This window comes from Gigantopelta aegis, chromosome 3, assembly GCF_016097555.1.
Source record: "Gigantopelta aegis isolate Gae_Host chromosome 3, Gae_host_genome, whole genome shotgun sequence".
NCBI classification, from domain to species: domain Eukaryota; kingdom Metazoa; phylum Mollusca; class Gastropoda; order Neomphalida; family Peltospiridae; genus Gigantopelta; species Gigantopelta aegis.
In genome coordinates, this window is record NC_054701.1 from 67,885,817 (window position 1) to 67,912,952 (window position 27,136).

At 38.5% G+C, this 27,136-nt stretch overlaps 1 protein-coding gene across 1 annotated transcript; it reads right to left on the reverse strand.

Annotated features, from left to right (window-relative positions):
- On the reverse strand, positions 1-25,876 carry LOC121391940. The gene is made up of 11 exons (XM_041523390.1): positions 25,795-25,876; positions 21,030-21,508; positions 13,231-13,354; positions 11,247-11,513; positions 10,001-10,194; positions 9,043-9,085; positions 8,508-8,549; positions 5,763-5,851; positions 2,655-2,751; positions 1,560-1,612; positions 1-1,227 (listed from the first exon to the last, which is right to left on the reverse strand). The coding sequence occupies exons 1-11, from the start codon at positions 25,841-25,843 to the stop codon at positions 931-933; spliced, it is 1,734 nt and encodes a 577-aa protein (XP_041379324.1). The 5' UTR covers positions 25,844-25,876; the 3' UTR covers positions 1-930.
- Positions 25,877-27,136: the final 1,260 nt, after the last annotated feature.

Genomic DNA, 27,136 nt, shown 5'->3' on the forward strand with positions numbered 1-27,136 from the left:
TTTGTTTTATTTGGGTTTTTTTCAAAAAGGTTTAATGATGTCATCAACAGCAATAAAATACATATACTATTATATCACATAGTACACACGTCTATTAATGTGTTTGAAATACTGTTATAAATTGATTACCTCATTGCCGTTTTGTGGTAATAAAGTATTTGTGCAAAAGGGTTAAAAAGAAGATTAATTTTATTTATTTTTATTTTATTTTATAAAACATTTAATAAAGAAAGCAAGAAAAAAGAGAATAATTTACAGTGATTTCTACTGCATAATTATATCGGAATTATTCTTCTTTTCGTTCACTCTAATCAACATGACTGTCGCGTCCTAAATAGGTTGCTTTTCGAAACTAAACTATTCTTCGACATCAGGGTGAACTGGGCAGTTTTCTTAAGGTGTTCTTTGTCGCCATGTAACTTTCTGCCATGGATACGTAAGCAGGCCGCATCTGGTCTCTTATTTGTTGGTGCTGGCTGCAATCCTGGTGGATATGGGTTGTTGTCTCTTCTCCCTGTCCACATAGGCACACTGCAGTATTTGAGAGCTTGACTGTGTGTAGGTAGCTATCCAGTCTGTTATGTCCTGTTCTGTCTACAAATGATGACTTGCTCCTCCCTTGTCAATCCTTTGATTGAGTTATGTCCTTGGTTTTGTTTCTGTCTTTTTGTTTAGATTTTTTTGCTTCAGCTCATTGTAATCAATAGTCTTCTGTTTGTTTTACCCTGGAGCCAATCTTTCTTTGCCGGTTCATCTGCTAATTCAATATGGGAAATAAGAATCACGTTTATCAATATCCTTTTCTATACATATATACTGTCTACATTAAAACTGTTTCAGTTAATGAAAATAAACCCAGTGCTATTTTTGTTTAAAGTAAATTGTTCTCGGCTTTCAGAACATGATATAAACCCATTAAAAAAACTTTCTTCAGATTTTATTTGTAATAGGCTTTGGAAAGCTGTATATGCTTTCTTGGGGTTGTGTTTTTCTCTCTTGGGTCGCTGCATGGCTGTTTATCGCAGAACCTGGGGTACTTGGATCTTTTTCTGGTAAGGGTGGGCCCGTGGTTTTAGCCAGGGATGTATAGGATTTATAATCCTCCAAGAATTCGCCGATTGTCGCGTATTCTCGTTCCGCACGATCGGAATCCCCGCCATTGTTGGAAGGTGGGCTCAGATCTAAAGAGTCTTCAATGAGCACTGTAACGCGATTGGGCCTGCTTTTCTGAAAATCAAGAAAAAAGAATTATTAAAGTTTTAGCAGTTTTACCACAGTAGGAAACAAACAGCAATAGCTAAAACATAAAAAACATAAAGACCTCCAAACTGTCATTACTTGCCTTATGTGACTTTTGGTCAACATATTGGCATATTCATGCTGATATGTTGATGTTGCTTGTAAATGTGTGTGTGTGTGTGTGTGTGTGTGTGTGTGTGTCTATATATTGTATTTGTGCGTGCGTGTGTGTGTGTTTGTATGAACGTACATACATGTATGTATGTACAAATGGGTGGATGAATGGATGGATGACATAAATAATTTTCAAACGCATCTACCTCTTCACGTGATATCTGCCTCCTTAAAGATTCAGAGTTGATAACTTTCACATCTTAAAAAAAAGAAATTACAAACTTAAATTTAATATTTCATAATTTTCACAAAATAAACAAATAATGGTTGGTTATGACTAGTTTGCTTACCGGGATTTTATCTTTTAAAAAATCTTTCTAAATACGAAAATGTATTTAATTCGTATGTTACGTCATTAAAAAGGCTCTATTGGTCGGAAACATTTTACAATGGTTGTACAATGTAACTCAGGACTGTCCCTTAAGAGACACTATAAGCAAAATAAATTGTTATGGTTTACTGATGTACACATAAAGTAGTACAACTATATATCTTGGTTAACACATGACAAATAAAAAAATTAAAAAAATTGAAACGTATCTATCACCGGCCTCGGTGGTGTCGTGGTTAAGCCATCGGACATAACGCTAGTAAGTACTGGGTTCGCAACACGGTACCGGCTCCCACCCAGATAGTTTTAACGACTCAATGGGTGAGAGTAAGACCACAACACCAACTTCTCTCACACTAACAACTAACAGCTGAGCACTAACCCACTGTCATGGACAGACAACCCAGATAGCTGAGGGTGTGTGTGTGTGTGTGTGTGTGTGTGTGTAGGTGGGTGGGTGGGTGTAGGTGGGTGGGTGTATGTGTGTGTGGGTGTGTGTGCCCAGGACAACGTGCTTGAACCTTAACTGGATATTAGCACAAAAATAAGTTGATATCAATGAAAGTTTGTTTTGTTTAACAACACCACTGGAGCACATTGATTTATTAATCATCGGCTATTGGATGTCAAACATTGTGTAATTTTGCCATAGTCTTAGAGAGGAAACCAGTTATATTTGTCTATTAGTAGCAAGGGATCTTTTTTCCACCATTCCACATACATGATAGCACATACCACGGCCTTTGGCATACCGGTCGTGATGCACTGGCTGGAACGAGAAATAGCCCAATGGGCCACCGACGGGGTGATATATATGAATGAATGAATGAATGAACGTATAGCTCCAAAAACTGGCCCATGATTTTCGTAACAAAAGCTAATGATCTATTCTTACTAAGGAACATAATACCTCGATAAATTGATACGCTTCCCTTGGATCGTGGTCGTCGCATAATATCCCATTCGTTGTCCCCGTCACCAAGACGTGTAGTACTGCTTTCATGCGCCTAAAGCCAAACACGTCAAATTAGACCAAAAAAAGGAAAGAAAGAAAAACCCAGAAAGAAATGTTTTATTTAACGACGCACTCAACACATTTTATTTATGGTTATATGGCGTCAGACATATGGTTAAGGACCACACAGATTTCGAGAGGAAACCCGCTGTCGCCACTACATGGGCTACGCTTTCCGATTAGCAGCAAGGGATCTTTTATTTGCACTTCCCACAGGCAGGAAAGCACAAACCATGGCCTTTGTTGAACCAGTTATGGATCACTTGTCGGTGCAAGTGGTTTACACCTACCCATTGAGACTTGCGGAGCACTCACTCGGGGTTTGGAGTCGGTATGTGGATTAAAAATCCCATGTCTCGACTGGGATCCGAACCCAGTACCTACCAGCCTGTAGACCGATGACCTAACCACGACGCCACCGAGGCCGGTCAAAAAAAAAAAGGAAAGAAATGCATAATATACTCAACAATGAAAGTTTAGCAAATGTTAAAAGACATGGCATAATATTTATAAATTAACCTATTTTTATTAATTAGTATTCACATCTGAAATGTTTACCATTTACACACAACATAAACTCATCAACCTTTGCCTTAACACAACAGGAGGACCTGGTTTTCTTTTAAGTTTATTCAACCATGGCATATTTAGACGTCATAAAAGATATTTGCTAAACTTTCGTTGTTGAGTATATAATGCTAGGCTCAGACTACCAACGTTCTGCTGTCATGACTTCTACGACTGTCCAGGGCCGGGGCGTAGCCCAGGGGTAAAGCGCTCGCTTGATGCGCGATCGGTCTGATATCGATCCCCGTCGGTGGACCAATTGGGCTATTTCTCGTGAAGCTCATGAAGTGGCCACATCTGTGTGGTCCTTAACCCTATGTCTGACGCCATATAACCGAAAATGAAATGTGTTGAGTGCGTCGTTCAATAAAACATTTCCTTCCTTCTACGACTGTTCAGTTCCTACTCTGAGCGCTCTTACAACTCGATTTTCCTCGTATACGACTCCTACGACCGTTTATTTAATTGTTAATCTGAGCGCACCAGTCGTAAGTCGGGAGTTGGGGAAATTACAACACAGCCGTTAAGTTGGCCAGTTTCGTCGTGACAGTTTATATATACATGTATATATATATATATATATATATATATATATATATATATATATATATATATATATATATATATATATATATATATATATATATATATATAATACTAAATTCCTGTTTCGTTAGATATCAGTTTTAGTAAACGTTTGATCGAACAAAAGTGAGATCAGATACCATACAAAATTCAAGAGTTTTTGTTAAAATGATATCTAGCGAAAACGAGTTAAGTATTTTATTTATTACCAACCTTAAAGGCATACTGTCACAGACTACTGACCTATTTAATGGTCCAACAAAGTATTACCTGAACAAAAAAAAATTGATTTGTCCCTAAATGTACTTTATTCAACCATCTTCATAACCACCATACTCCATTTATCAATGATATTTTGTAAAAAAAAAAATAATTGAATTATGGCAATGGTCCATAATTCGAAAACTAAAATTGCCGAGAGGGTTGACATGGATTTCACTCCATCATAGTTCAGTTAAGATGATGCAATAGCTAGATTTGGTTTCCAACAATTAATGTAATTTTTAGTTCTTATCCATTTTTAGAGAAATACGGTCCTTAAATCCGTGACAGTATGCCTTTAAAATATCTGATAAGTATTTCCAACATAATGAGACACGCAAACGCTCAGAAATAAAACAAGGGAAGATGACATCGCTTACTGAAATGACGTCATTTAGTATCTAATATGCACAGATCTGGTGGTGCGTACGGAATATGTAGAACACGCCCAGACCTTCACCAGGTGAGAAATTGTTTGCGTAAAAACTATTTCAGAATTATTTCCATATTTCCATTCCATATTACGATATAATCACTGCTAAAGAACTAATGTGGCATAAGTTGGTGCCATTTTAGCACCCATATTATTAAACAATTTTTAGATAACTGCTTCATAATTTGGAGATTCACAGTCGATGTACATACATTTATACTCTTCAAAAAAAGTATCAGAACTTGAAATATTAATGTTAATATCAACTATTAGACCGAACATACGTTTTGACCACAGACATCCTAGTAAAGAACGTTCAGGTCTGTTTATCAACACACCAAAACACATTCCATAGTTTGCACATGCATGATGCAGTTGCCCCGTACATGTGCGTGGGGTGTCGATTTTGACAATTTCCAGGAAGATCCATTAATCACTGTGGAACATTATTTTTGTCAATCTTTTTCATTCTGTTGATCATACAGTTGTTATTGTTTTGCTTTTAGTCATTTTTATTGTTTGAATTTGCGATTTACTGATAAAAAAAATCCCGTTAACTTTCAAATTTCACTTCTGAACCTCATAAAACCTACTGTAATACTGAACTAACGGTTGTAATGTTTGTCCAGTTAATTCACTATTATCACATAACCATTCCCCACAGCTAATATACCTTACAATTTTGGCAATTGTAAATTTTTATTAGAGTTCCTCTACTTTTTTTGAAGAGTATATATCTGTTAGGTGGTGTGTGTGTGTGTGTGTGTGTGTGTGTGTGTGTGTGTGTGTGTGTGTGTGTGTGTCTCTCTCTCTCTCTCTCTCTCTCTCTCTCTCTCTCTCTCTCTCTCTCTGCGAATATATATATATATATATATATATATATATATATATATATATATATTATTTATTTATTTATTTATACATATATATACATATACATATATATATATATATATATATATATATATATATATATATATATATATATATATATATATTTAAAATATTCGCATTTTCTTTCCTTTTTTGTTTTGTTTTTGTACATTGTTCAGAAAATAATACTAAAATACATACAAATACACACATAATCAATAGACATATTAACTGATAAAGACCACGCATAAACAATAGTATTAAATACTGAATATATATCTTACATGGATATATTTTGGATCTGTATTCGGTCTGGGTGATGTCGGAACCGGGGGTGCTACGGGATGCTCGACATTAGACGTAGTCCGTGACACTGAAATATATTTAACAAATATACATGTTCAGTGGCGTTAGTCCCGGTCACAGACTACCAACGTGTACTGCCCAGTCCTCTTCCTACTCGGTGAATGAGATTTCTGTTATTATTGTATTTTATGCATTAAAGATTACTTTTCACCAGCATCTAAAATGTTCCAATAAGTATTTCAATGACAGTATAACGTCGTTATTTTGACCTCTGTAAGAAACTGGCATAACTTACACCAACATCGAGAAACTTCCCATGGCATAATTTCCACCAACATCCAGAAACGTCCTGTGGCTTAATTTCCGTCAACATCCAGAAACAGACATAATTTTCACCAACATCCAGAAACTTCTAATGGCATAATTTTTACAAACATCGAGAAACTGGCATAATTTTCACTGATATTCAGAAACTGGCATAACTTTCACCAACATTCAGAAACTTCCTATGGCTTAATTGTTTTCAACATCCAAAAATTGGCATATTTTCCAGCAACATCCAGAAACTGCCATAGTTTTCACCAACATCCAGAAACTGCCCATGGCATAATTTTCGCCAACATCCAGAAACTTCCCGTGGTATGATTTCCACCAACATCCAGAAACTTCCCATGGCATATTTCCACTAACATCCAGAGACTTCCTATGGTATAATTTTCAACAACATCCATAAACGTCCCATGGCTTAATTTACACCAACATCCAGAAACTTCCCATGGCTTAATTTCCACCAATATCCAGAAACTGGAATAATTTCCACCAATATCCAGAAACTGGAATAATTTCCACCAACATCCAGAAACTTCCTATGGAATAATTTACACCAACATCCAGAAACTTCCCATGGCTTAATTTACACCAATATCCAGAAACTGGAATAATTTCCACCAATATCCAGAAACTGGAATAATTTCCACCAACATCCAGAAACTTCCTATGGAATAATTTCCACCAACATCCAGAAACTGGCACAATTTCCACCAATATCCAGAAACTGGAATAATTTCCACAAACAACCACAAACTTCCTGTGGAATAATTTCCACCAACATCCATAAACCTCCCATGGCATAATTTCCACTAACATCCAGAGACTTCCTATGGCATAATTTTTACCAACATCCAGAAACTGTCATAATTTCCACCAACTTCCAGAAGGTTCCCATGGCATGAATTCTACCAACATCCAGAAACTGGAATAATTTCCACCAACCTCTAGAAACTTCCCATGGCATGATTTTACCAACATCCAGAAACTTCACATGGCATTATTTTACCAACATCCAGAAACTTCACATGGCATGATTTTCACCGACAACTTCTTTGTTTATTTGGTTCCTTCAACATCGAAATAACGTCGTCTGACTGTATATGAGGGGAAATTACTGGTCCTTTTGCACATACAACTGAAAGACGCCGACTCTAGTTATTAAGCAGCGTAAACTAAACTATCTTCGGCTCGTGCAGGTTTGTTTTACCAATCAATTATACATTAGGCCCTACTTTGAACTTCTTGCTTAAATTATAAATTTTGACAAAATTAAATAACATATTTGTGTTTCTGGTCATCCTGATGTTTGTAGTAGCACAAAATGAAAACAAACAAACAAACAACAACAGCGTAAAAGGTGTCTACTTTAGGCAAAGCGATTGCGACTTTAACAAAAGGTATATATGGACATTTTCACTGGTATCTGCTAGGGGTGTTACAATAGATCTAGCTACGATACGTATCATGATACATTTCCCGAGATACGATATAAATCACGATACTTGATTCGACGTGTTTTCTCAGTAAAACAAGAAGTTGAAGCTTCGGTGAAATAATTTAATATCTAAATAAACATGCTAAAAGTGAATCACTGATTAAACACAATTTTAATGTGGAAACACCACATCAACTATAGACATATTAACATAAGCAGGCAATATTCTCTGTTCACTTGACTGTTTTTCCTTGAAGGAAATAACTTGTCAATACATGTATACTAATATACATCTCAGTACAATCGATGCATCGATGTATTGTGACACATCTAGCAATTACTTTAAATATTATTCCTGTTTTAAGTTTATAGAAATAAATACACCAGTACTCATCAGAAACGCATTTAAATGCCATATTTCATTTCAACTTATTTTCGTGCTTATATCCAATTAAGGTTCAAGCACGCTGTTCTGGGCATACACCTCAGCTATATGGGCTGTCTGTCCAGGACAGTGGGTTCGTTGTTAGTTGGTTTGTGGTTAGTGAGAGAGAGAAGAGGGTGTAGTGGCCTTACACCTACCCATTGTGCCCTTAAGAACTCGCTCTTGGTTGAAGCCGGTACCAGACTGCGAACCCTGTACCTACCAGCTTAAACACGACGCCACCGAGGCCGGTTAAATGTCATATACCTTATTGCATTGCAAAATTAATCTGGGACATTAAAATGCTAAATATCTTTTTTTTAAATAGAAATGAAAAAATTCAATTTCAGATGATGATAATAATAATAATAATTTAAAATATAATAATTTTTTAACCCCCCCCCCCCCCACTAGAAACACGTTTATCGTGGTAATATAAAATATATCTGCGTGTAGATATATTTAACATCTATTTCACTGAAATGACAGAATGTTAGTTACCCAGTCCAAAGACATAATACACTAGTAACATACCATGTGCTGACTTCTTCATTTCCACGTAGCCTGCATCTTTTCCTGGTCAGAAAAGAAATAAGTTTCAGAGTTTATAACATATAATAGATTAAATACTCAACACTGATAGTTTGTACAGCCAAAAGGTCAAGCACTTTAATTTAAATAATTTAAAAATACATGTATAGTATGTATATTATAGACGTGTGCGGGGGGCAGGGGCAGGGTTGGGGGCACATTTCAAAGACATAGACACATAGAGGTCATCTCAGAGAGAGAGAGAGAGAGAGAGAGAGAGAGAGAGAGAGAGAGAGAGAGAGAGAGAGAGAGAGAGAGAGAGAGAGAGAGAGAGAGAGAGAGAGAGAGAGAGAGAGAGAGAGAGAGTGTATAATGTTCAGTCCTTTCATATTCATTTGTTTTGACGAGTCTGGGAAAGGGGTATGAGTAAGCGTGTATTTGTACACAGTGATTGACGTACGGGACTTAAAACATGTACATATAGCTATAATTACAAAAGTAGAAATATTAATGTCCAAGTAACAGGCGATTGAGTTACCTGGGTATTGTCTGCAAGCCTTATCGTGTCCTTCCTTGAATGTCTGAAAAACAAAGAAAATACTAATAGAACAGAATAATAAAATGGAATAATATAATGGAATGGAACATACTGGCATAGCCGGGAGGATGATACCCACCCTTAGGCCAGTATTTTTTTATTATTCGGTTTACGAACCCGCCGACGTAAATTTTGCTCAAATAAAAATAAAAATAAAGTCGTATTTTTCACTTGTATTATTAAAAAATTTTGCCGCCGACTTCCACAAATAGCTCTAAAGAAAAAAAAAGTTTCCATTCTAGTCTATTGTGGCGCATTTCGTAAGGTAACAGTGAGAAATAACACTTATTTCGTCAATAAATATACTGTTGTAGATACGAATTGTTAATTCGTCTTCGGTCGCACTCTTTCGGTCCGATTCGCTATTTCGCTCCGATTTCTATGCACCGCGCGGTTGCGCGCAGTACAAAAGTTCTTGTTCGTAAACCTAAAAATTAAAAAATACTGGCCTTATCAAATATATTTTTTAAAACGCATTTTCTAGTTGCCAGTCGCCCCTGACATTGTGTGAGGAAGGAAAAAATGTTTTATTCAACGACACACTCAACTGATTTTAATTACGATTATATGGTCACATGGTCAAGGACCACACAGATAATGCGAGAGAAAACCCGTTGCCGTCACGTAATCGGCAACTCTTTCCGATTAGGTCAGGTCAGGTCAGGTCAGAGAGTTTAATGTGCACATTCAGAGCAAGCTGTATTTCCGATTAGGAGCAAGGGATCTTTTATATGTAACATCCCACAGACAGGATAGCACATATCACAGCCTTTGATATACCAGTCATGGTGCACTGGCTGGAACGAAAAATAGCCCAATGGGCCCACCGACGGGGATCAATCCTAGACTGACCGCGCACCCTCGTAAAAAAAAAAAAAAAAAAAAAAATTAGACGAACCCGTATATCGTCAGCCAGTTCGCTATGTCCAGCTATTTGTGCGACATCCTCTGCCGACCATCCGATACAGTTGAACATACGACAGGCGTGAATTGCACCGGGCATTTTCAGAAGCACTGTCGCCAACTTTTGCAGACCAAGTTTTGCCGCGAAATGTAAAAGTGTCGGCTGATCTTGTTGAGTAGTATAGTCATCTGCAAAATGAATAATAAGTAAAATATCGCCAGTTCGGAAAACGTATCTCAACTTTCTATAATTTCTTTTCTTTTTAAGTCGCATTGATCTTATTTATTTTTCAAGAAATGTTATTCTTCTTCTTCTTCTTCTTCTTCTTCTTCTTCTTCTTCTTCTTCTCTCACTCTTTGTTTCTATTTCTAGTACTCTTCTTCCTAGTCTCCAGAATATTTCCTCTTCAGATATGTAAGGCTTTTGCATTGCTAATATCCTGTTTTACAGTATCATGTTAAGCCTATCTGTTTCATCTTAATTACTCCACACGTCCGTGTCTGTCTATATGTCTGTCTTCTCCCCCTCCCCTCCCCCCCCCCCCCTCTCTCTCTCTCTCTCTCTCTCTCTCTCTCTCTCTCTCTCTCTCTCTCTCTCTCTCTCTCTCTCTCTCTCTCTCTCATACACACACGCACATAAATATGTATACACATATTGTTTAATAAGTGCTTTATATACGAGTGTATAGCTTTATTTATGTATCGTTTATGTATATACAATAATACCATGTACAGCAATGATTCAAGGCCCCTACCTTGACCTTGCTTATGTTTATGGGGACAATAAAAAAAAAAAATAATAACAAGTAAAACAAATGATAATGAATAATAAGTAAATATATTATATAAATTGAAACCCCAAAGCGTTGTTTTTATTTTATATAACCACTCTCATTACAAAAGCAGACGTGAGCATCAAAGGGACGTACTGGTAAAACGCTCGCCTGATGCGCGGTCGGTTTAGGATCGATCCCCGTTGATCGGTCCATTGTGCTATTTCTCTTTCCAGACAGTGCACCACGACTGGTATATCAAAGGCCGTGGTATATGCTATCATGTCTGTGGGATGGTGCATATAAAAGATCCGTTAATAACGGGGATCGATCCTAGACCGACCGCGCACCAGGCGTGCGCTTTACCACTGGGCTACGTCCCGCTCTCAATTTAGAGTTAGGTGCAATTCGAAGTTTGACCCGGAGAGATGCTATTTTGGACTGTTACTACCTAAAACTGTACTTTACCCCATTTGACATTTTCCACGTGGCGGAAGGCGTCGATAAGTTTCACGTGGATATCGCTCTCCATCGCCTTCGCTAGCCTTCCATCTAGATCTTCTGCGCTGATCTTTTCCGAGAAAAGGGTCTCCGACAAAAACTCCACTGGGTTCAAGACATCGTGAAGTAACTGGCACACCTCTTCCTTCTTTGACAAGCATAATACTTCTTCTGTTCCCAAGGAAATTCCGTCAATGGTGACTTCAATTTCCGCCGATCTTACGTATCTTGATGCTGAAATAAAATTATTCAATTTTGTATTCAATTTAAAACGAGCCAGTCATCGGTCACCGGTTTCCGTGTCGAAATTAAAGGCCCTCACACATTAACTGATTGACTAAAAATATGTCCTGGACTCCCAGATCGTGGCATAAGCACGAACTATATATATTACTAGTAAATCAAGTCTATGTTAAGCATCCAGCAAAATGGAGTATCAAACAGTGGCTATTTAAGAAGGAGGCTGCTTAATTCAGGTCGGTTTGTTTTATACTAGACGATTTGGGAGAAAAAAAAGAAGCTGCCCCTTAAGACAGATAATTGTTTAATACACGTGGCTGCTAGAGCAGGTTTGACTGTATTGTAGATATATTATAATCACTAATAATTGTAGCAATATATTCGAAACTGTTTCACGTTCATTGATGTATTAGTCATTTATCCAAGTCATGAACATATGTGTATACAATTATTATTTTTGTTGTTGAAAACCTGAACAACAAAACTGTAATCTAATATCAAAATCGTATATCTGTATACGGCAGAGTCCAAAGGATGTTAGGCAAAGTGGTGATTCTGTGATCCACTGTGAGGTGCTCGTCCTTAGTAGGACTGCCACTCCCCTAGGAGATCCGCAACACGTTGTTTCATCCTTCCTGCACAAACCCAGAGGACTGCCACTCTCCTAGGAGATCCGCAACGCGTTGTTTCATCCTTCCTGCACAAACCCAGAGGACTGCCACTCTCCTAGGAGATCCGTAACACGTTGTTTCATCATTTCTGCACAAACCCGGAGGACTGCCACTCTCCTAGGAGACACGCAACGCGTTGTTTTATCCTTCCTGCACAAACCCAGAGGACTGCCACTCTCCTAGGAGATCCGTATCACGTTGTTTCATCCTTTCTGCACAAACCCGGAGGACTGCCACTCTCCTAGGAGATCCGTAACAAGTTGTTTCATCCTTCCTGCACAAACCCGGAGGACTGCCGTTGCAAGACTGGCTAGAAAACCCAAACTTGCACAGCGAAAGGTGAGCATATCCGTGCACCCGTCATGTGGGTTTTCCCCTTTCATTAACTCAGTGGGGATACGGAACAGAGCCCGTAGCCCTTTCTGTTTTACTCTTTGCTAAGTTCAATACAGGTACGGCATCGTAATAGAACATGTCAACTGTGTCTATTTTTGAAGTCAGCGTTATGTTGTTGAATCTGATAAAATAATTACTACAACCCCTAAAGTGAACGCAGCAAGAAGAAACACGTTTTTTTTTGTTTTTTTTTTTTTTTGGGGGGGGGGGGGGGGTAACATTTTAACCTTTTCAAAACGAGTTTTTTTTATTGATAGTATCAGTAAGATATGGAAGAAGTATATTGTTTGCATGCACGGCGGAGCAGGGGGGGGGGTGCGAGTGGGACAGTCTACCATGAATTTTACTTGCAGAATGCGGGAAAATTCATTTCAGGACATCTAGTTTTCAAAAAATTTACGGAGGAGCATACCCCCCGAACCCCCTTAGAAACTTTGCTTTGCGCCCCCCATCTCAGTGAACCCCCCCCCCCCATCTCAGTCAGTCTCCCCCAACCCCATCTCAGTCAGCCTCCCCAATGTATACTTGTTTCTGCCGTTCTTGGTTTGGCATCGTTTGAATTTAATGATAATCATATAGATGATGACCATGATGATTATGATGATAAATTTGTAAATCAAGATGATTACAAAAATGCTGCATACCAGATGGAGAAAATATAACAGTGTACGGATTGTATACCACGGTGGAGACCACGTGACCGCAGTACCGCACTTCCACTTGTCCTTGGATTTCCTTGGTAAATATGATGTGAATCTTTTCTGTCTTCTGAAAATAGGATCGAAAATTTAAGTTTTTAGAACCTCTTATTACTTTGTGTGGAAAAAAAGCAAAACAGCAGTTTTTATTATTTTTAAACTGGTTTGACAGTCAAACAGACAGACAGAAAGACAGACAGACATATATATATATATACTATGAACGATTTACACAAATTTCGTTCTCATGCCGTAATATCTATATATCGGGTGATTTAAAACAAAAAAAACGTCCCACTTTTTTAAGTTGTTTTGCGGGAAAGGGTTTGCAATGTAGAACATTGAAAGTTGACAGAATTTCCTGTTTGTGTTGTGTATTGATAATAAATGGTGCGTAATACAAAACGTGATATTAATTTTATATATATATATCTATATACCAGTAAAAAATGTACTGTACGTACTGAAAACGATGGTGGATTGGTCCACCATATTCTTTTCTTACAGCCCATATAGTATTTTGTGACAGGATGCAATACACCACACACACACACACACACACACACACACACACACACACACACACAAACACACACACACCTACCCACACACACCCGCGCAAAATACTTCCTGGATCCGAATCTGATATTGCAGACGGATTATGTTTTACCCGGATCATATTATATCTTCGCCTATGCAACCACTTAATCTGATTTGGCTGAATATTTGTTTAACGACTTTTTAAAGTACGGCGTCTTAACATTTAAGACATTTGGTCGAGAGAATGAGGGAGAGGAAACCCGCTGTCGTCAAATATACTACTCCTGTCAAAAAATAGCATGGTTTTATACTAGAACTAGAAGGAAGGAAATGTTTTATTTAACGCATTTAACACATTTTATTTACGGTTATATGACGTCAGACATATGGTTAAGGACCACACAGATATTAAGAGTTAAAGTTTGTTTTGTTTAACGACACCATTAGAGCATGTTGATTTATTAATCATTGGCTATTTGGGTGTCAAACACACAGATATTGAGAGAGGAAACCCGCTGTCGCCACTTCATGGGCTACTCTTTTCGATTAGCAGCAACGGATCTTTTATACGCATCATCCCACAGACGGGGTAGTACATACCACGGCCTTTGATTTACCAGTCGTGGTGCATTGGCGGTTTTATACTAGAATGCAGTTTTCCATAAAGACGACAGTAATATTAATACCATGGTTTTTGATGCTCAATCGGTAGAGCCCTCATTGGACTAGAGTTAAAGTTTGTTTTGTTTACCGACATCACTAGATCACATTGGTTGATGTCAAACATTTGGTAATTATGACACGTAGTTATCAGAGAAAATCCGCTACATTTCCCAATGTGGACTAATTCGCCGGTTGTTCTGCCCTCCCCCCCCCCCCCCCCCCCCGTCCCATCCAGTGTCCCACGACTGGTATATCAAATGCCGTGGTATGTGCAATCCTGCCTGAGGGAAAGTGCATATGAAAGATCCCTTGCTGCTAATGGGAAAACATGTGGCGGGTTTCCTCTCTGATACTATATGTCAAAAATTAACAAATCCTTGACATCCAATAGCCGATGATTAATAAATGTGCTGTAGTGGTCTCGTTAAACAAAACTTCACCGTGATGGTAGTACTAAACCAAATAACTTCCGGCTGGGTCAAAGTTCGAGGTGTACCAAACTTTTGATAGAGAAGTGAACACCACAGGTCCTGTGTTTGGTTATAAATGTGAGTGTGTTGGTTAATAAATAATAGTTTCATCTGGGTAAAAAATAAATATGCAATTTTATTTCATCTAGTACCAATGTGTCAAGTAGCCTTGTGCTTGAAACATGTATGGGGTACCTGTAAAAAAAAAGTACTCAAATTTTGTGCGGAACTAGGGTAGTCATAGACGCTACCCGTTATGTCAGAAACGAGCAGCTTGACCCCCAATTTTTTCTGATTCACTTTAAGTGTGAGGGGTGGTAGTATTTATATCCATGGCGTTTATGTCGGTTGATACGCTGCAGGTAGGAGTTTTAGCCACATATGTTACTATTGTCGTTTATGGGATTTGATTTGGTAGTATACACCCTATATAGACCGGCCTCGGTGGCGTCGTGGTTAGGCCATCGGTCAACAGGCTGGTAGGTACTGGGTTCGGATCCCAGTCGAGGCATGGGATTTTTAATCCAGATACCGACTCCAAACCTTGAGTGAGTGCTCCGCAAGGCTCAATGGGTAGGTGTAAACCACTTGCACCGACCAGTAATCCATAACTGGTTCAACAAAGGCCATGGTTTGTGCTTTCCTGCCTGTGGGAAGTGCAAATAAAAGATCCCTTGCTGCTAATCGGAAAGAGTAGCCCATGAAGTGGCGACAGCGGGTTTCCTCTCAAAATCTGTGTGGTCCTTAACCATATGTCTGACGCCATATAACCGTAAATAAAGCGTCGTTTCTTTCACCGTGATAGGGTATTGTCGAGGGTACTGTCGTGGGGTACTGGTAGGAACAGGTACTGGATCCATCGAGTAGCCTATTCATTACTGCGACAGCGAGTTTCTTATCTCATTATTTCCATTAATTAATTTTACACTTATTTTCGTGCTTATATCCAATTAAGGTTCAAGCACGCTATCCTAGACACATACCTCAACTATCTGGGCTGTCTGTCCAGGACACGGGGTTAGTGGTTAGTGAGAGAGACGTCGGCGTAGTGGTCTTACACATACTCATTGAGTCACTGAAACTCGCTCTGGGTGGGTGCCGGTACCGGGCTGCGAACCCAGTACCTACCAGGCTTATGTCCGATGGCTTAACCGGTATCTCATTCTCTGGAGGGGCGGAAATTAGCTCAGTCGGTTGAATACTCGCTTGAGGTGCTTGCGTCGCAGGATCGAACCACTTCGTTGGATCCATTCAACTAATTAGTTTTTTCTCTCGTTTCAACCAATGGACAACAGCTGTGTTTTCCTCCGATGACTATGTGTCATAATTACCAAATGTTTGGTATCCAATAGCCGACGATTAATAAATCAATTTGCTCTAGTGGTGTCGTATAACAAAATAAACTTCCCATTCTCTGGACGAATGTCTCATGTGATGTTAGATACGTGCAGACCAGTGATTACAACAGCGTGTTAAACAAACATTCCCCTCACGTACAAGCCGGATCAGTCAAGTACACGGAACTACATCGTGTCAAGAACCCCAAACTGCGTGACCTTATCAACAGCATCATAAATTACAAGTTTGATGACAGGTTCAGTGAAATATTTTCCTCCTCGTGCTTGTATTCAGGAAGTTATTTGATTATTAATTGAAAAAAAAAAAGCAAAAAAAAAAAAAAAGGAAAGAAAGAAAGAGAAAACAAATAAAAGAGAAAACAAAAACAACATACCCCCCCTCCCCCCCCCCCCCAAAAAGAAGAAAAAAACAACAACAACAACAAACAAACAAACAAAAACGCACGCCTATATTAAAGGGACATACTCTAGCTTTTAAACACTAAGGCATATTTTTTACTATTAGAGCCGTTTTTGACAACTGAGATCATACTTTACTTAGATTTTATTGTTTAGATTTCCATACATTTGAAGTGTTTTTGGTCATTCTGGTGTTTTTAATATCACAAAATGCATTTCTCTTCTTTTAAAAAAAAAAACCGCACGTGCGTCTGAGAAGTAACAGCTATGGAGTCGAGATTTAGTCCATTTTTAGAGGGTATTTCTCCTGTTCAAAGTCACAGACTCATGTTTCACTCAATTGTAACTTTATCCAAATGTGTAGACTAACTAAATTTAGAGTAAATTTTCACGGGTTGAAAGTAGGGTCTGTCCCTTTAAGTGGGCGCAGCAATATACCTGGTGTACTACAGTTCAACACAAAGGGCACATTTAAATTAATTTAAAAGGGCATTTTTGCCACATAAAGTTCTAGGGGTGAAATTGAATCTCATACGTTTATGACAGGCGAGGCATTTAAAGCTGTGGGGAATTTGTTGAATGAATACAATGTGATCACTATATATACATTAATTATGTTAAGACATATTTTCCTCATGCTTGTGTTCAAGAAGATATTTAATTGCTATTTAATAATCCGGTTTTGTCAATATCAGATATATCAGTAGGCAGTGGCGCATCCAAGAGTGTGTTTTGTTTCTTCTTCTTCGTCTTCTTTTGTTCTTTTTGTTTATCTTTTCTTTTTTTTTCCTTCTTTTTTCTTTCTTCTTTTTTTTGCGGGGGGTGGGGGGGAGGGTATTATATTACACTATATTTTAACGTCTTATTAGACGCCTGAGATATTTTGTGTAGGCCTTACAACCCCGTCACCACGTTACATATCTAATTTCATGGGCGTCGAAAGATCCAAGTAACGGGTTGGATGGGGGCAGTTATATTAATTCGCTTTTCAGCTGGGTAATACACACTCATCAGAGTTGGGGGTCGGTGTGTCCTGCCACCCCCACCCACTCCGCTTCCGAAGCCTGCGTATTTCCCTCAGTGTGAAACCCTGCATCTAGCCGTGACAATAAAGGTAGTACTAAACCAAATAGCTGGACACTTTTTGAAAAATGTATGTTATCAGTATAGGTAGTACTAAACCAAATAACTTCCGGCTGGGTCAAAGTTCGAGGTGCACCCCAACTTTTGATAGAGAAGTGAACACCACAAGTCCTGTGATTGGTTATAAATGTGAGTGTGTTGGTTGTAAAAAATAATAGTTTCATCTGGGTAAAAAAAATATGCAATTTTATTTCATCTAGTACCAATGTGTCACGTAGCCTTGTGCTTGAAACATGTATGGGGTACCTGTAAAAAAAAAAGTACTAAAATTTTGTGCGGAACTAGGGTAGTCATAGACGCTACCCGTTATCTCAGAAACAAGCAGTTTGACCCCCACTTTTTTCTGATTAAGTGTGAGGGGTGGTAGTATTTATATCCGTGGCGTTTATGTTGATTGATACGCTGCATGTAGGAGTTTTAGCCACATATGTTACTATTGTCGTCTATGGGATTTGATTTGGTAGTATACACCCTATAGACAACTTGTATATAGAGTCAATTCTTAGTTATACAGGCGATTGAAGAAAATGTCATTCCATAAAAGCATAAACATATTTAACTACCATTTTATTTCCATTAACCAAATTACAAAGAAAATTAAATAAATGTGCATTTGTTTTGGTGTAGTTTCTTTTGGACGTCAGTAAGTACACATGTACATACAGACAGACAGACACACACACACACACACAGAGAGAGAGAGAGAGAGAGAGAGAGAGAGAGAGAGAGAGAGAGAGAGAGACCAGATATGGGGTAATCGTAATCAGTAATCGTAATCGATTGTAATCGATTACATATTTTCACGTAATCGCAATCGTAATCGATTACATTGCTACATCACACACACACACACACACACACACACACACACACACACACACACACACACACACACACACATATATATATATATATATATATATAGAGAGAGAGAGAGAGAGAGAGAGAGAGAGAGAGAGAGAGAGAGAGAGAGAGAGAGAGAGAGAGAGAGAGAGAAATATACACCCTACCAACCCTAAGCAAAAATAAAATGTGTTAACATAAAAAAGAAGTTTTACATGCATCATGCAGTTTGTAGACAGGTACACCTGCTTAGTTAGGAGAAGAAAAAACAAGTTTTAAAAAGTCAAACAATCTTGAATGTCTTATGCATTTGCCATACGCTTTCTACTGGCAAGCAATCTTGAATGTCTTATGCATTTGCCATACGCTTTCTACTGGCAAGCAATCTTGAATGTCTTATGCATTTGCCATACGCTTTCTACTGGCAAGCAAACAAGCAGTAAGTAAAAGTCTAATGTACATGCAATCTGAAATGCTTTATTCAAGTCTATAACCTACTTTTCATTACATATCACCGCCCCTGATCTTTTAACACATTTTTGCAAAAGTAAGGTAAAATTTTATACTGGCGCTTAACTCGTTGTGTCTAGTATATAAACTGTTTATGGAATGTCAATTCAATTATTGTGTCAGGATAGCCATAACAAACTGACTCACAATGTGGATCATGTATTACAAGGAAATAACTGAATAAACTAATACCGTTACTTTTCAATAATGACAATATGGGTCAGTATATAAATAAAACCATAGTGCTGAATAATCACCTAAAATATCAAATATTAATAATAGTAAAAGATATAACATTTCTTCTGGTATTGTAGCAAATTAACATATAAACAGTGCTTTAAAGAAATCTCTAAAAAAAAAACATTTGGTACCTCATTGATTTTATCACGGATGTTTGCTGCATTGCAGTGTTATTCTGCATCTTATACGTTTTTTTTGTTTTTTTTTGTTTGTTGTTGTTGTTGGTTGGTTTGTTGGGTTGGGTTGTTTTGTTTTTGTTTTGTTTTTGTTTTGTTGTTTTTTTTGGGGGGTAGGGGGAGGGGGGTAGTAAACCTTATTTTGCCAAGCAATAAAATTTGGTTATTGTTAAAAGTTATCTAAAATGTTTATTTAACGTAATGTGACCCTGACATTAAGAGGAATCTCCCCTGACCTAAAATCAAATTATTAACTTTATTTTAATGAATTATTCTTACCTATTTCCGAGTGAAAACGACTGCATCTGTAAATCCTGGGTTTTCAATGTACAGTATTGGTCATTTCTACGTTTATGCTAATTTTATGTACATTGACTGCTTGAAACATTGCAGACCGATTATATACATGTACATGTATATCAATTTCATCATATAAAACAAACAGGAATAGACACTAATATTGTGAATGTATGCCAGTTAGAAGCCGAGATAATGGATTTCCTATTTCAGTAGGTTCGTGGGTAACAATCTTGAATTTCTGTGTAATATTTCATAGAAACGGGGCAAAAGTTATTTTAATTACACGAAACAGAGATTTTCATCCCAGGAAACAGAGATTTATGCATTTAAAAATAACAATGTCACCTAGACAGCTAGAAACTGAAATAATAATATTTTGAAGAATTTCGTTATCAGTTCTTATACATATATTACATAGGAATAACTATTAAATTTAAGAATGCACCTCATTTGAAGACTAGACATTACATTTCATGTTTTTAGTATATACATGTAGAGGCCATCTTGAATGTTCAAGGATAAATAATGGAAACATCAGCTGGTAACATAGCTGTTTTTAAATCGGCATCTTCAAAGTATGTAAGATCAATTGAGTTGCCACTTCTGGCACAAAATGTCCTGGAAAGTACGTTTCTAAAAAACATGGACTAATCTATTAATTATTGATGACGTCAGTGCACAGACTATCCTAAATTTAAAGCCAAATTACTAGTTGTTCCACTAAATATGTTTTTCAACATTTTTAATATATTATTCTTGAATACATTCTGAGCAAATATTGTTGTAAGAGTTACATTCTTGTGAACTAGGGTTTATTTTGTTTATTTAAAAAACAACTATATATACCGTGTCAGTGTTCATTCCGATTCAGGCACTCACAAAAATAATATTTTTTCACACAGGGGTGGATGGGGAGGGGGTGTAAAACATATATTAATAAGGGATCGGGTAATTACTGTGTAATTTAAGTCAACAGAACGTAAGGGGACAATAACCCACGTTTAGGTATGTTCAGGGATGTCGTTGTGCCAACTATTTGATCTTTGTGCGTGTGTGAATTTCAATATGGATGTACCATCTAGTGTGTATCACTTTCAACTTACCGAATTAATGGTGGAAGGGACAACTTGAAACAACTTCATGGCTGGCAGCGGTTCCGTGTCATAGTCTTCCAACATGGTCATCAACGTCACCAAACAGTTCCGAAACGAGGCTCTGTCATCTCCAATCAGACATTTTGTCCATTTTTCAAAACGATCGACGATTTCAGTCATTAACTTGGCGACGTTTCCCATCTCTGTGTGAATACAGATAACTACAGTCAGCTCGGGGTTCGGGAACAAATCTCGGGCAAACGGCTTCGTCTGCGGCAGAAGGGACAGCATCATTGGTGACGCGATAAGAACCGTCACTTTTGCGACATTCGGGTCAGTTCTGCGAGTGTTGGATTTGCAGGCAGCGTCAAAGTCTTTAGTGTGGACACTGCACATTAGTCGCTTGTCGCTGAAGCGTTGTTTGATGTAGTTAGCCAAAGGTTCCCCATCATTGACGTGATATAAGATAAAATCCACCTCGGGAGTCACTGTTAAATAAAAATAATAATATCAATGTGTCAAAATTTTTAGTCATCGTTACCACTGATACCATTGAAGGTAGACTGTCGTTAGTGAATTTTGGGGAAGGCTTACATCCTTAAATACAGAAAAAGGTGATAGCAATGCAGCACTATTATATTATTAGTACATGTCCAAGGTCTTAGCTATATCCCCCAAATTTATTAGCAATTTTGATTATTTTATCACAAAATCTGTATCCAGATTTAATTTTTATTTATCCAAACTACGGTACATCTATCAGAAGTACACGATCTTAGAATTAGCTTTTTGATGAACCAGTCAACAGATTCATTTTTAATTCGAATTTGTCGATTTCGTGAACGACAGTAAATAAACTGTTCATTTCTTCTTATTGGATATCAGACTGACAGTTGTAAATATACACAGGACCGACAGTATATTCTGATTCCAATCAGAATGCCCTTATTTTTTTCATACATTCCTAAGGGCCGTGTAACAGGAGGGCTGCGACGGCCATTCCATGACCCCCACCCCCACCCCATCCCGCCTTGTGCTCAGAAGACTGGAAATGCCGTTTTTTAACATCACAAATTAAAAACAAATGATCGGGGAAGCATGTTCCACTCCCACACCTGTAACAGGTTTAGGTTTTGGGGCCCTTGGGCCATCACATTGACACTCCCTCCTTTTAAACTACACGGCGAGCCCGTGACTCCTTTTGGCTTGTCTTATTTATTGCTGTATTTACAAGTGTATTATTTATTGTTTGGTTATCAGGAAAGGAAAATAACTGAGCATGACTGCGTGACCTGGGTCATTATAAACATTCTGACAAGTAGGATAATACCCCGGATACCACCCTTGTAAAATGGGATCATGTTCAAAAAAAGAAGAAAAAAAAAAAGCTATTATCGGTACAAAAGTCACTGAAATAATATTCTGTGTACTTAACTAACTAAATTCCTTATCAAAATCACCACAGCAAAAACTTGTCTTTCTTTAAGTACAATAAAGCTAGTGATAGTTCTTTAACATTAAAATACCTTTAAAACTAACAAAAAACACTTTACAAAGTTTTGTCAGTGATTTGGTTGGAAGTTCAAAATATTATACAAATTTCAAATCATTTTGAAATTATTTGTGGTTCAACATTTCAATTCATAAGTACACCCATATATTCCGGGGCAGGACGTAGCCCAACGGTAAAGTGATCACTTGTGCGCGATCGGTTTGTTATCGATCCCAGTCTGTGTGCCTATTGGGCTATTTCTTGTTTCAGCCAGTGCACCACGACTGCTATCCTGCCTAATGGAAAAATGTAGCGGGTTTCCTTTCTAAGACTATATGTCAAAATTATCAAATGTTTAACATCCAACAGCCGATAATTAGTAATTGAATGTGCTCTAGTGGTGTCGTTAAACAAAACAAACTTTTAACTTTTTAACATTAAAATACCTTTTACTCATTTTAATTGGGGGGGGGGGGGGGGTCTTTTTAAAGAAAAAAAAACTTTAGGACGTTTTTTCAGTGATTTGGTTCAGAATATTATACAAATTTCAAATTGTTTTGAAATTATTTGAGGCTGCATGCTACCATTGGTGTATTCAACCTTTCATTTCAAGTACACCCATAAGTTTCGTTACTGTAACTGTAACTTTTACTCAAGTGTGTTACAGGTTTGTAGATCAACTAAACTTAGTGTCCATTTTTACGTGTTGAAACTAGCGTCTGCGGATTTAATATATTACTACTCAAAAGAATTTAAGGGTCAAAAATGTATAACCAAATAAGTTTCAGAGTGTATTAGATTGATGATGTAAACTACACCAAAATTTTAATTTATTGTTCCATATTTACAAAAAAACACAAATAAACGTCACTGTATACAAGAAAGTCACATGACATGCTGTCAAAGTTGAAGGTTGTCAAACATGGATTTTACACATTAGAACATTCGTTTAATAGTGTGTGAATCCACCCCTGGCGCGAATACACTCGACACATCGTTGCCTCATGCTGTTGATCAGACGTCTGAAGAACTCTTGGGGAATGGCCTGCCACTCTGCCATAAGAAGTTGACCCAGATCATGGAGGTTGGCCGGAGGGGCATGGTTATCCCGAACTCTCTTGCCTAATTCGTCCCAGGCGTTCTCTATTGAGGCCAAGTCAGGCGAATATGCTGGCCAATCCAACCTGGCGATACCTTGTTGTCTGAGAAAGTTCGTTACCACCCTGGCGCGGTGGGGTCTGGCATTGTCATCCTGCAGAACTGCCCCGCCGCCAATCTGCTGAAGACCTGGGAGAACCAACGGCCGGATAATCTCATTCAGATAGCGGATTCCATTCAGATTGCCATCCACCACATAGAGGGGGGTCCTGTGGTGGATAGAGATGCCGCCCCACACCATGACGCTGCCACCACCGAAACGGTGACGTTGTCTAACGTTAACGTCAGCGAAGCCTCCCCAGGACGTCTGTAGACACGAACCCGACCGTCTTTGAACTGGAGACTAAACCTGGACTCATCAGTGAACATCACTCGAGCCCACTGAACACGTTGCCACCGCAGATGAAGCCTGCACCAGTGACATCTGGCCGTTCTGTGACGTGGTAGGAGTGGTGGTCGAACAGCCTGGCGACGGCAGCGTGGATTATTGGCTCTCAGACGATTGCGTATGGTTTGATCAGACACTCGAGTTCCAGTCGCAGTCCGCAGATTGTCACGTAATCGGCGTGCAGTGGTTGTGCGTTGACGTAGAGCCATATTGGTGATGTAGCGGTCCTCTCTATTTGTAGTGCTTCGGGGTCTTCCCGAACGTGGACGATTTCGAACAGAATTCGTTGCTTGGTATCGTTGCCACAGTCGGCCAACGACACTCTGACTGACACCAAGTCTCAGAGCAACATTTCTTTGCGTATTGCCATCCTGAAGCCAAGCAATAGCCCTTCCTCGATCTTCGATAGTCAGTTGAAGTCGTACCATTGTCGAATTTGGAGTGTGCACCGTATACGAACGCAAGCTCCAATTATACGGAAATTCAGCATTGGGAACATGGAATACACATGCAAAGTGTGCAAATGAAGTGCTTTGTGAAAAAGAAAATTATGGGCACTTAGCAGACCTTTCGCTTTCGCCCTAATTTACGTGCAAATGTAAGCATGTTTTCGCCATTAGAACTAGTCGACAGTGTCAATGACAGTAGATTTTAATTCATTTATGGGTTGCTTAGACCCACTTTCGTCAAAATGGAACAATACCATGCGTGACATTATGGTCTAGTTAATATAACTGACATTCAGAAAATAATGTCGAAAATATCGTCTGACCCTTAAATTCTTTTGAGTAGTATATACAAATACGTACGCCGGGCTCACTGGTACAGTTGGTAGAGTCTACTCTTTCAAAATCATCAAGTTTAACATTGTTAGATGATGGGTTCATGTTCCACTATCGGCTCAATCTAAAATAATTTGATTAACTGTGCAGCTCATTCGGAAGGTGTAAGACAATAGTCTACACCAATGTCTGTCTGTCTTGCTGTCGCAATTTTTCTCTATTTCTTCATCTGTCTTCCTCTTCCTTTCTTTTTGTCTCTGTTTACCTGCCTGCCTTCATGTCTGTCGACGTTTTAAGAATCTCTCTCTCTCTCTCTCTCTCTCTCTCTCTCTCTCTCTCTCTCTCTCTCTCTCTCTCTCTCTCTCTCTCTCAAATACTGACCTTCTGATATATGATATAATAAACACATTTCACCATCCCTTTCATTTTGTCTAGAAACTTACATTCATTACCTTTAATGTTTAAAGGGACAGTCCTGAGTTTACAAACATTGTAAAATATTTTCGATCAATAGAGCTTTTTCTATGACGTAAAAACAAATTAAATACATTTTCTTATTTAAAATGTCAGTGTCTGTATTTACAAGGTTTTTGTTGTTGTCCTAATGCTTGTAGTAACCGAAACCGGATTTTAAATCCCAATAATTTCGTACGTTCAAAACAATATATATCACGAATTAAAGTAAAACCTGAGTGCTACAAACATTAGTATATACACGACCGCAAACACATTTGATATACAGACACTGTTATTTTAAACAATAAAATGTATTTAGTATGAAATTGTAGTCGCCAACAAGGCTCTGTTATCGCAAACATCTTACAATGGCTACAAACTCAGCACAGTTCCTTTAACTATGTTAAACGTGTTTCACTTGACAATAAATTTGAAAAATTAAAAAAACTAATTCTGGAGTAGAGGTAAAAGTAAAAGTTCCCATGACAAAATACACACCGGAGACGATCTGGTCTTTCGTTGGCAATAGTGTCGTCTGCTTATCCATTGAAACCTGGGGATGATCAGAGTGGCTAACCCGTCGTCTGCACTGATCAGCGAACACAGGAGGAAATGAAATGTCGACTACTATCAGCAAGTTCCGGTTATACGTTTGATTTTATTTCCTTTCAAATAAGGCCATATACCAAAAATAGTATGTGTCCTATAGTTTAAAAAAAAAAAAATTATATACCCACGGGCACGTTCTCAAACACGTATCAAGCCTAAATAGCTAAAATAGACTTTAGGCTGTAAACAAAAACCGGCCTCGGTCGTGTCGTGGTTAAGCCATCGAACATAAGGCTGGTAGGTACAGGGTTCGCAGCCTGATACCGGCTCCCACCCAGAGCGAGTTTTAAGGACTTAATGGGTAGGTGTAAGACCACTACACCTTCTTCTCTCTCACTAACCACTAACAACTAACCCACTCACTGTCTTGGACACTTCAGACAGCTGAGGTGTGTGCCCAGGACAGCGTGCTTGAACATTAATTGTATATAAGCACGAAAATAAGTTGAAATAAATGTGAAACAAAAAACAATTATGGTACTGTAATTGGGATCTTCTCACTTTTTCATAAGTTTCTCGGTATCCATGAAATGAATCATTATGCAGTTTTATATGGATTACAAAGAATATTGTGGGTATAGAATGATGTAAATACATGGTGAAAAGGTTTCAGGCCACCTCATTTAGCCCGAATATCCCTGTCGTTTTCGCCAGAATTTGAGGATTTTATCCAGCACTAGAGGAGTCCCCCCCCCCCCCTCCCCCGCACTGTCTCGTACGCTTATGTCGGTAGGGGAGGGAGTAGCCCGAATACGAGATGTGACCGTAAGAGAGCAAGACAGGCGTATTTCGACAGTTATATAATGCTCCTTTACGGTCAGAGTACTCGGGCTAGGAAAGGAGCAACTGTATTCCGCCCTTACCAGGTACGGTTGGGTACCTTGTATGCTGAAAACTACTTCCGTTATAAAATTTACAGTTAAATTATAGGTAGCAGTAGTAGTACACCCTAAGCTCCCTTGTGTAGGCCTACTCTGTCGCATAAAGAAATCGCTTGTTGTTTTTGACCGGCCTCTGTGGTGTCGTGGTTAGGCCATCGGACATAAGGCTGGTAGGTACAGGGTTAGCAACCCGGTACCGGCTCCCACCCAGAGCGAGTTTTAACGACTCAATGGGTAGGTGTGAGGCCACTACACCCTCTTCTCTCTCACTAACCACTAACAATTAACAACTGTCAGACAGACAGCCCAGATAGTTCAGGTGTGTGCCCAGGACAGCGTGCTTGAAACTT

Bases quoted from the DNA above. Each gene is read 5' to 3' on its own strand.
- LOC121391940 (XM_041523390.1), bottom strand. From the start codon at position 25,843: ATGGATAAGCAGACGACACTATTGCCAACGAAAGACCAGATCGTCTCC. The intron at 10,195-11,246 runs GTAAAGTACAGT...TTCATTTTGCAG, and splicing joins CGTGGAAAATGTCAAATGGG to ATGACTATACTACTCAACAA. The intron at 1,613-2,654 runs GTATTATGTTCC...CTTTTTTTTAAG, and splicing joins AAGCGTATCAATTTATCGAG to ATGTGAAAGTTATCAACTCT.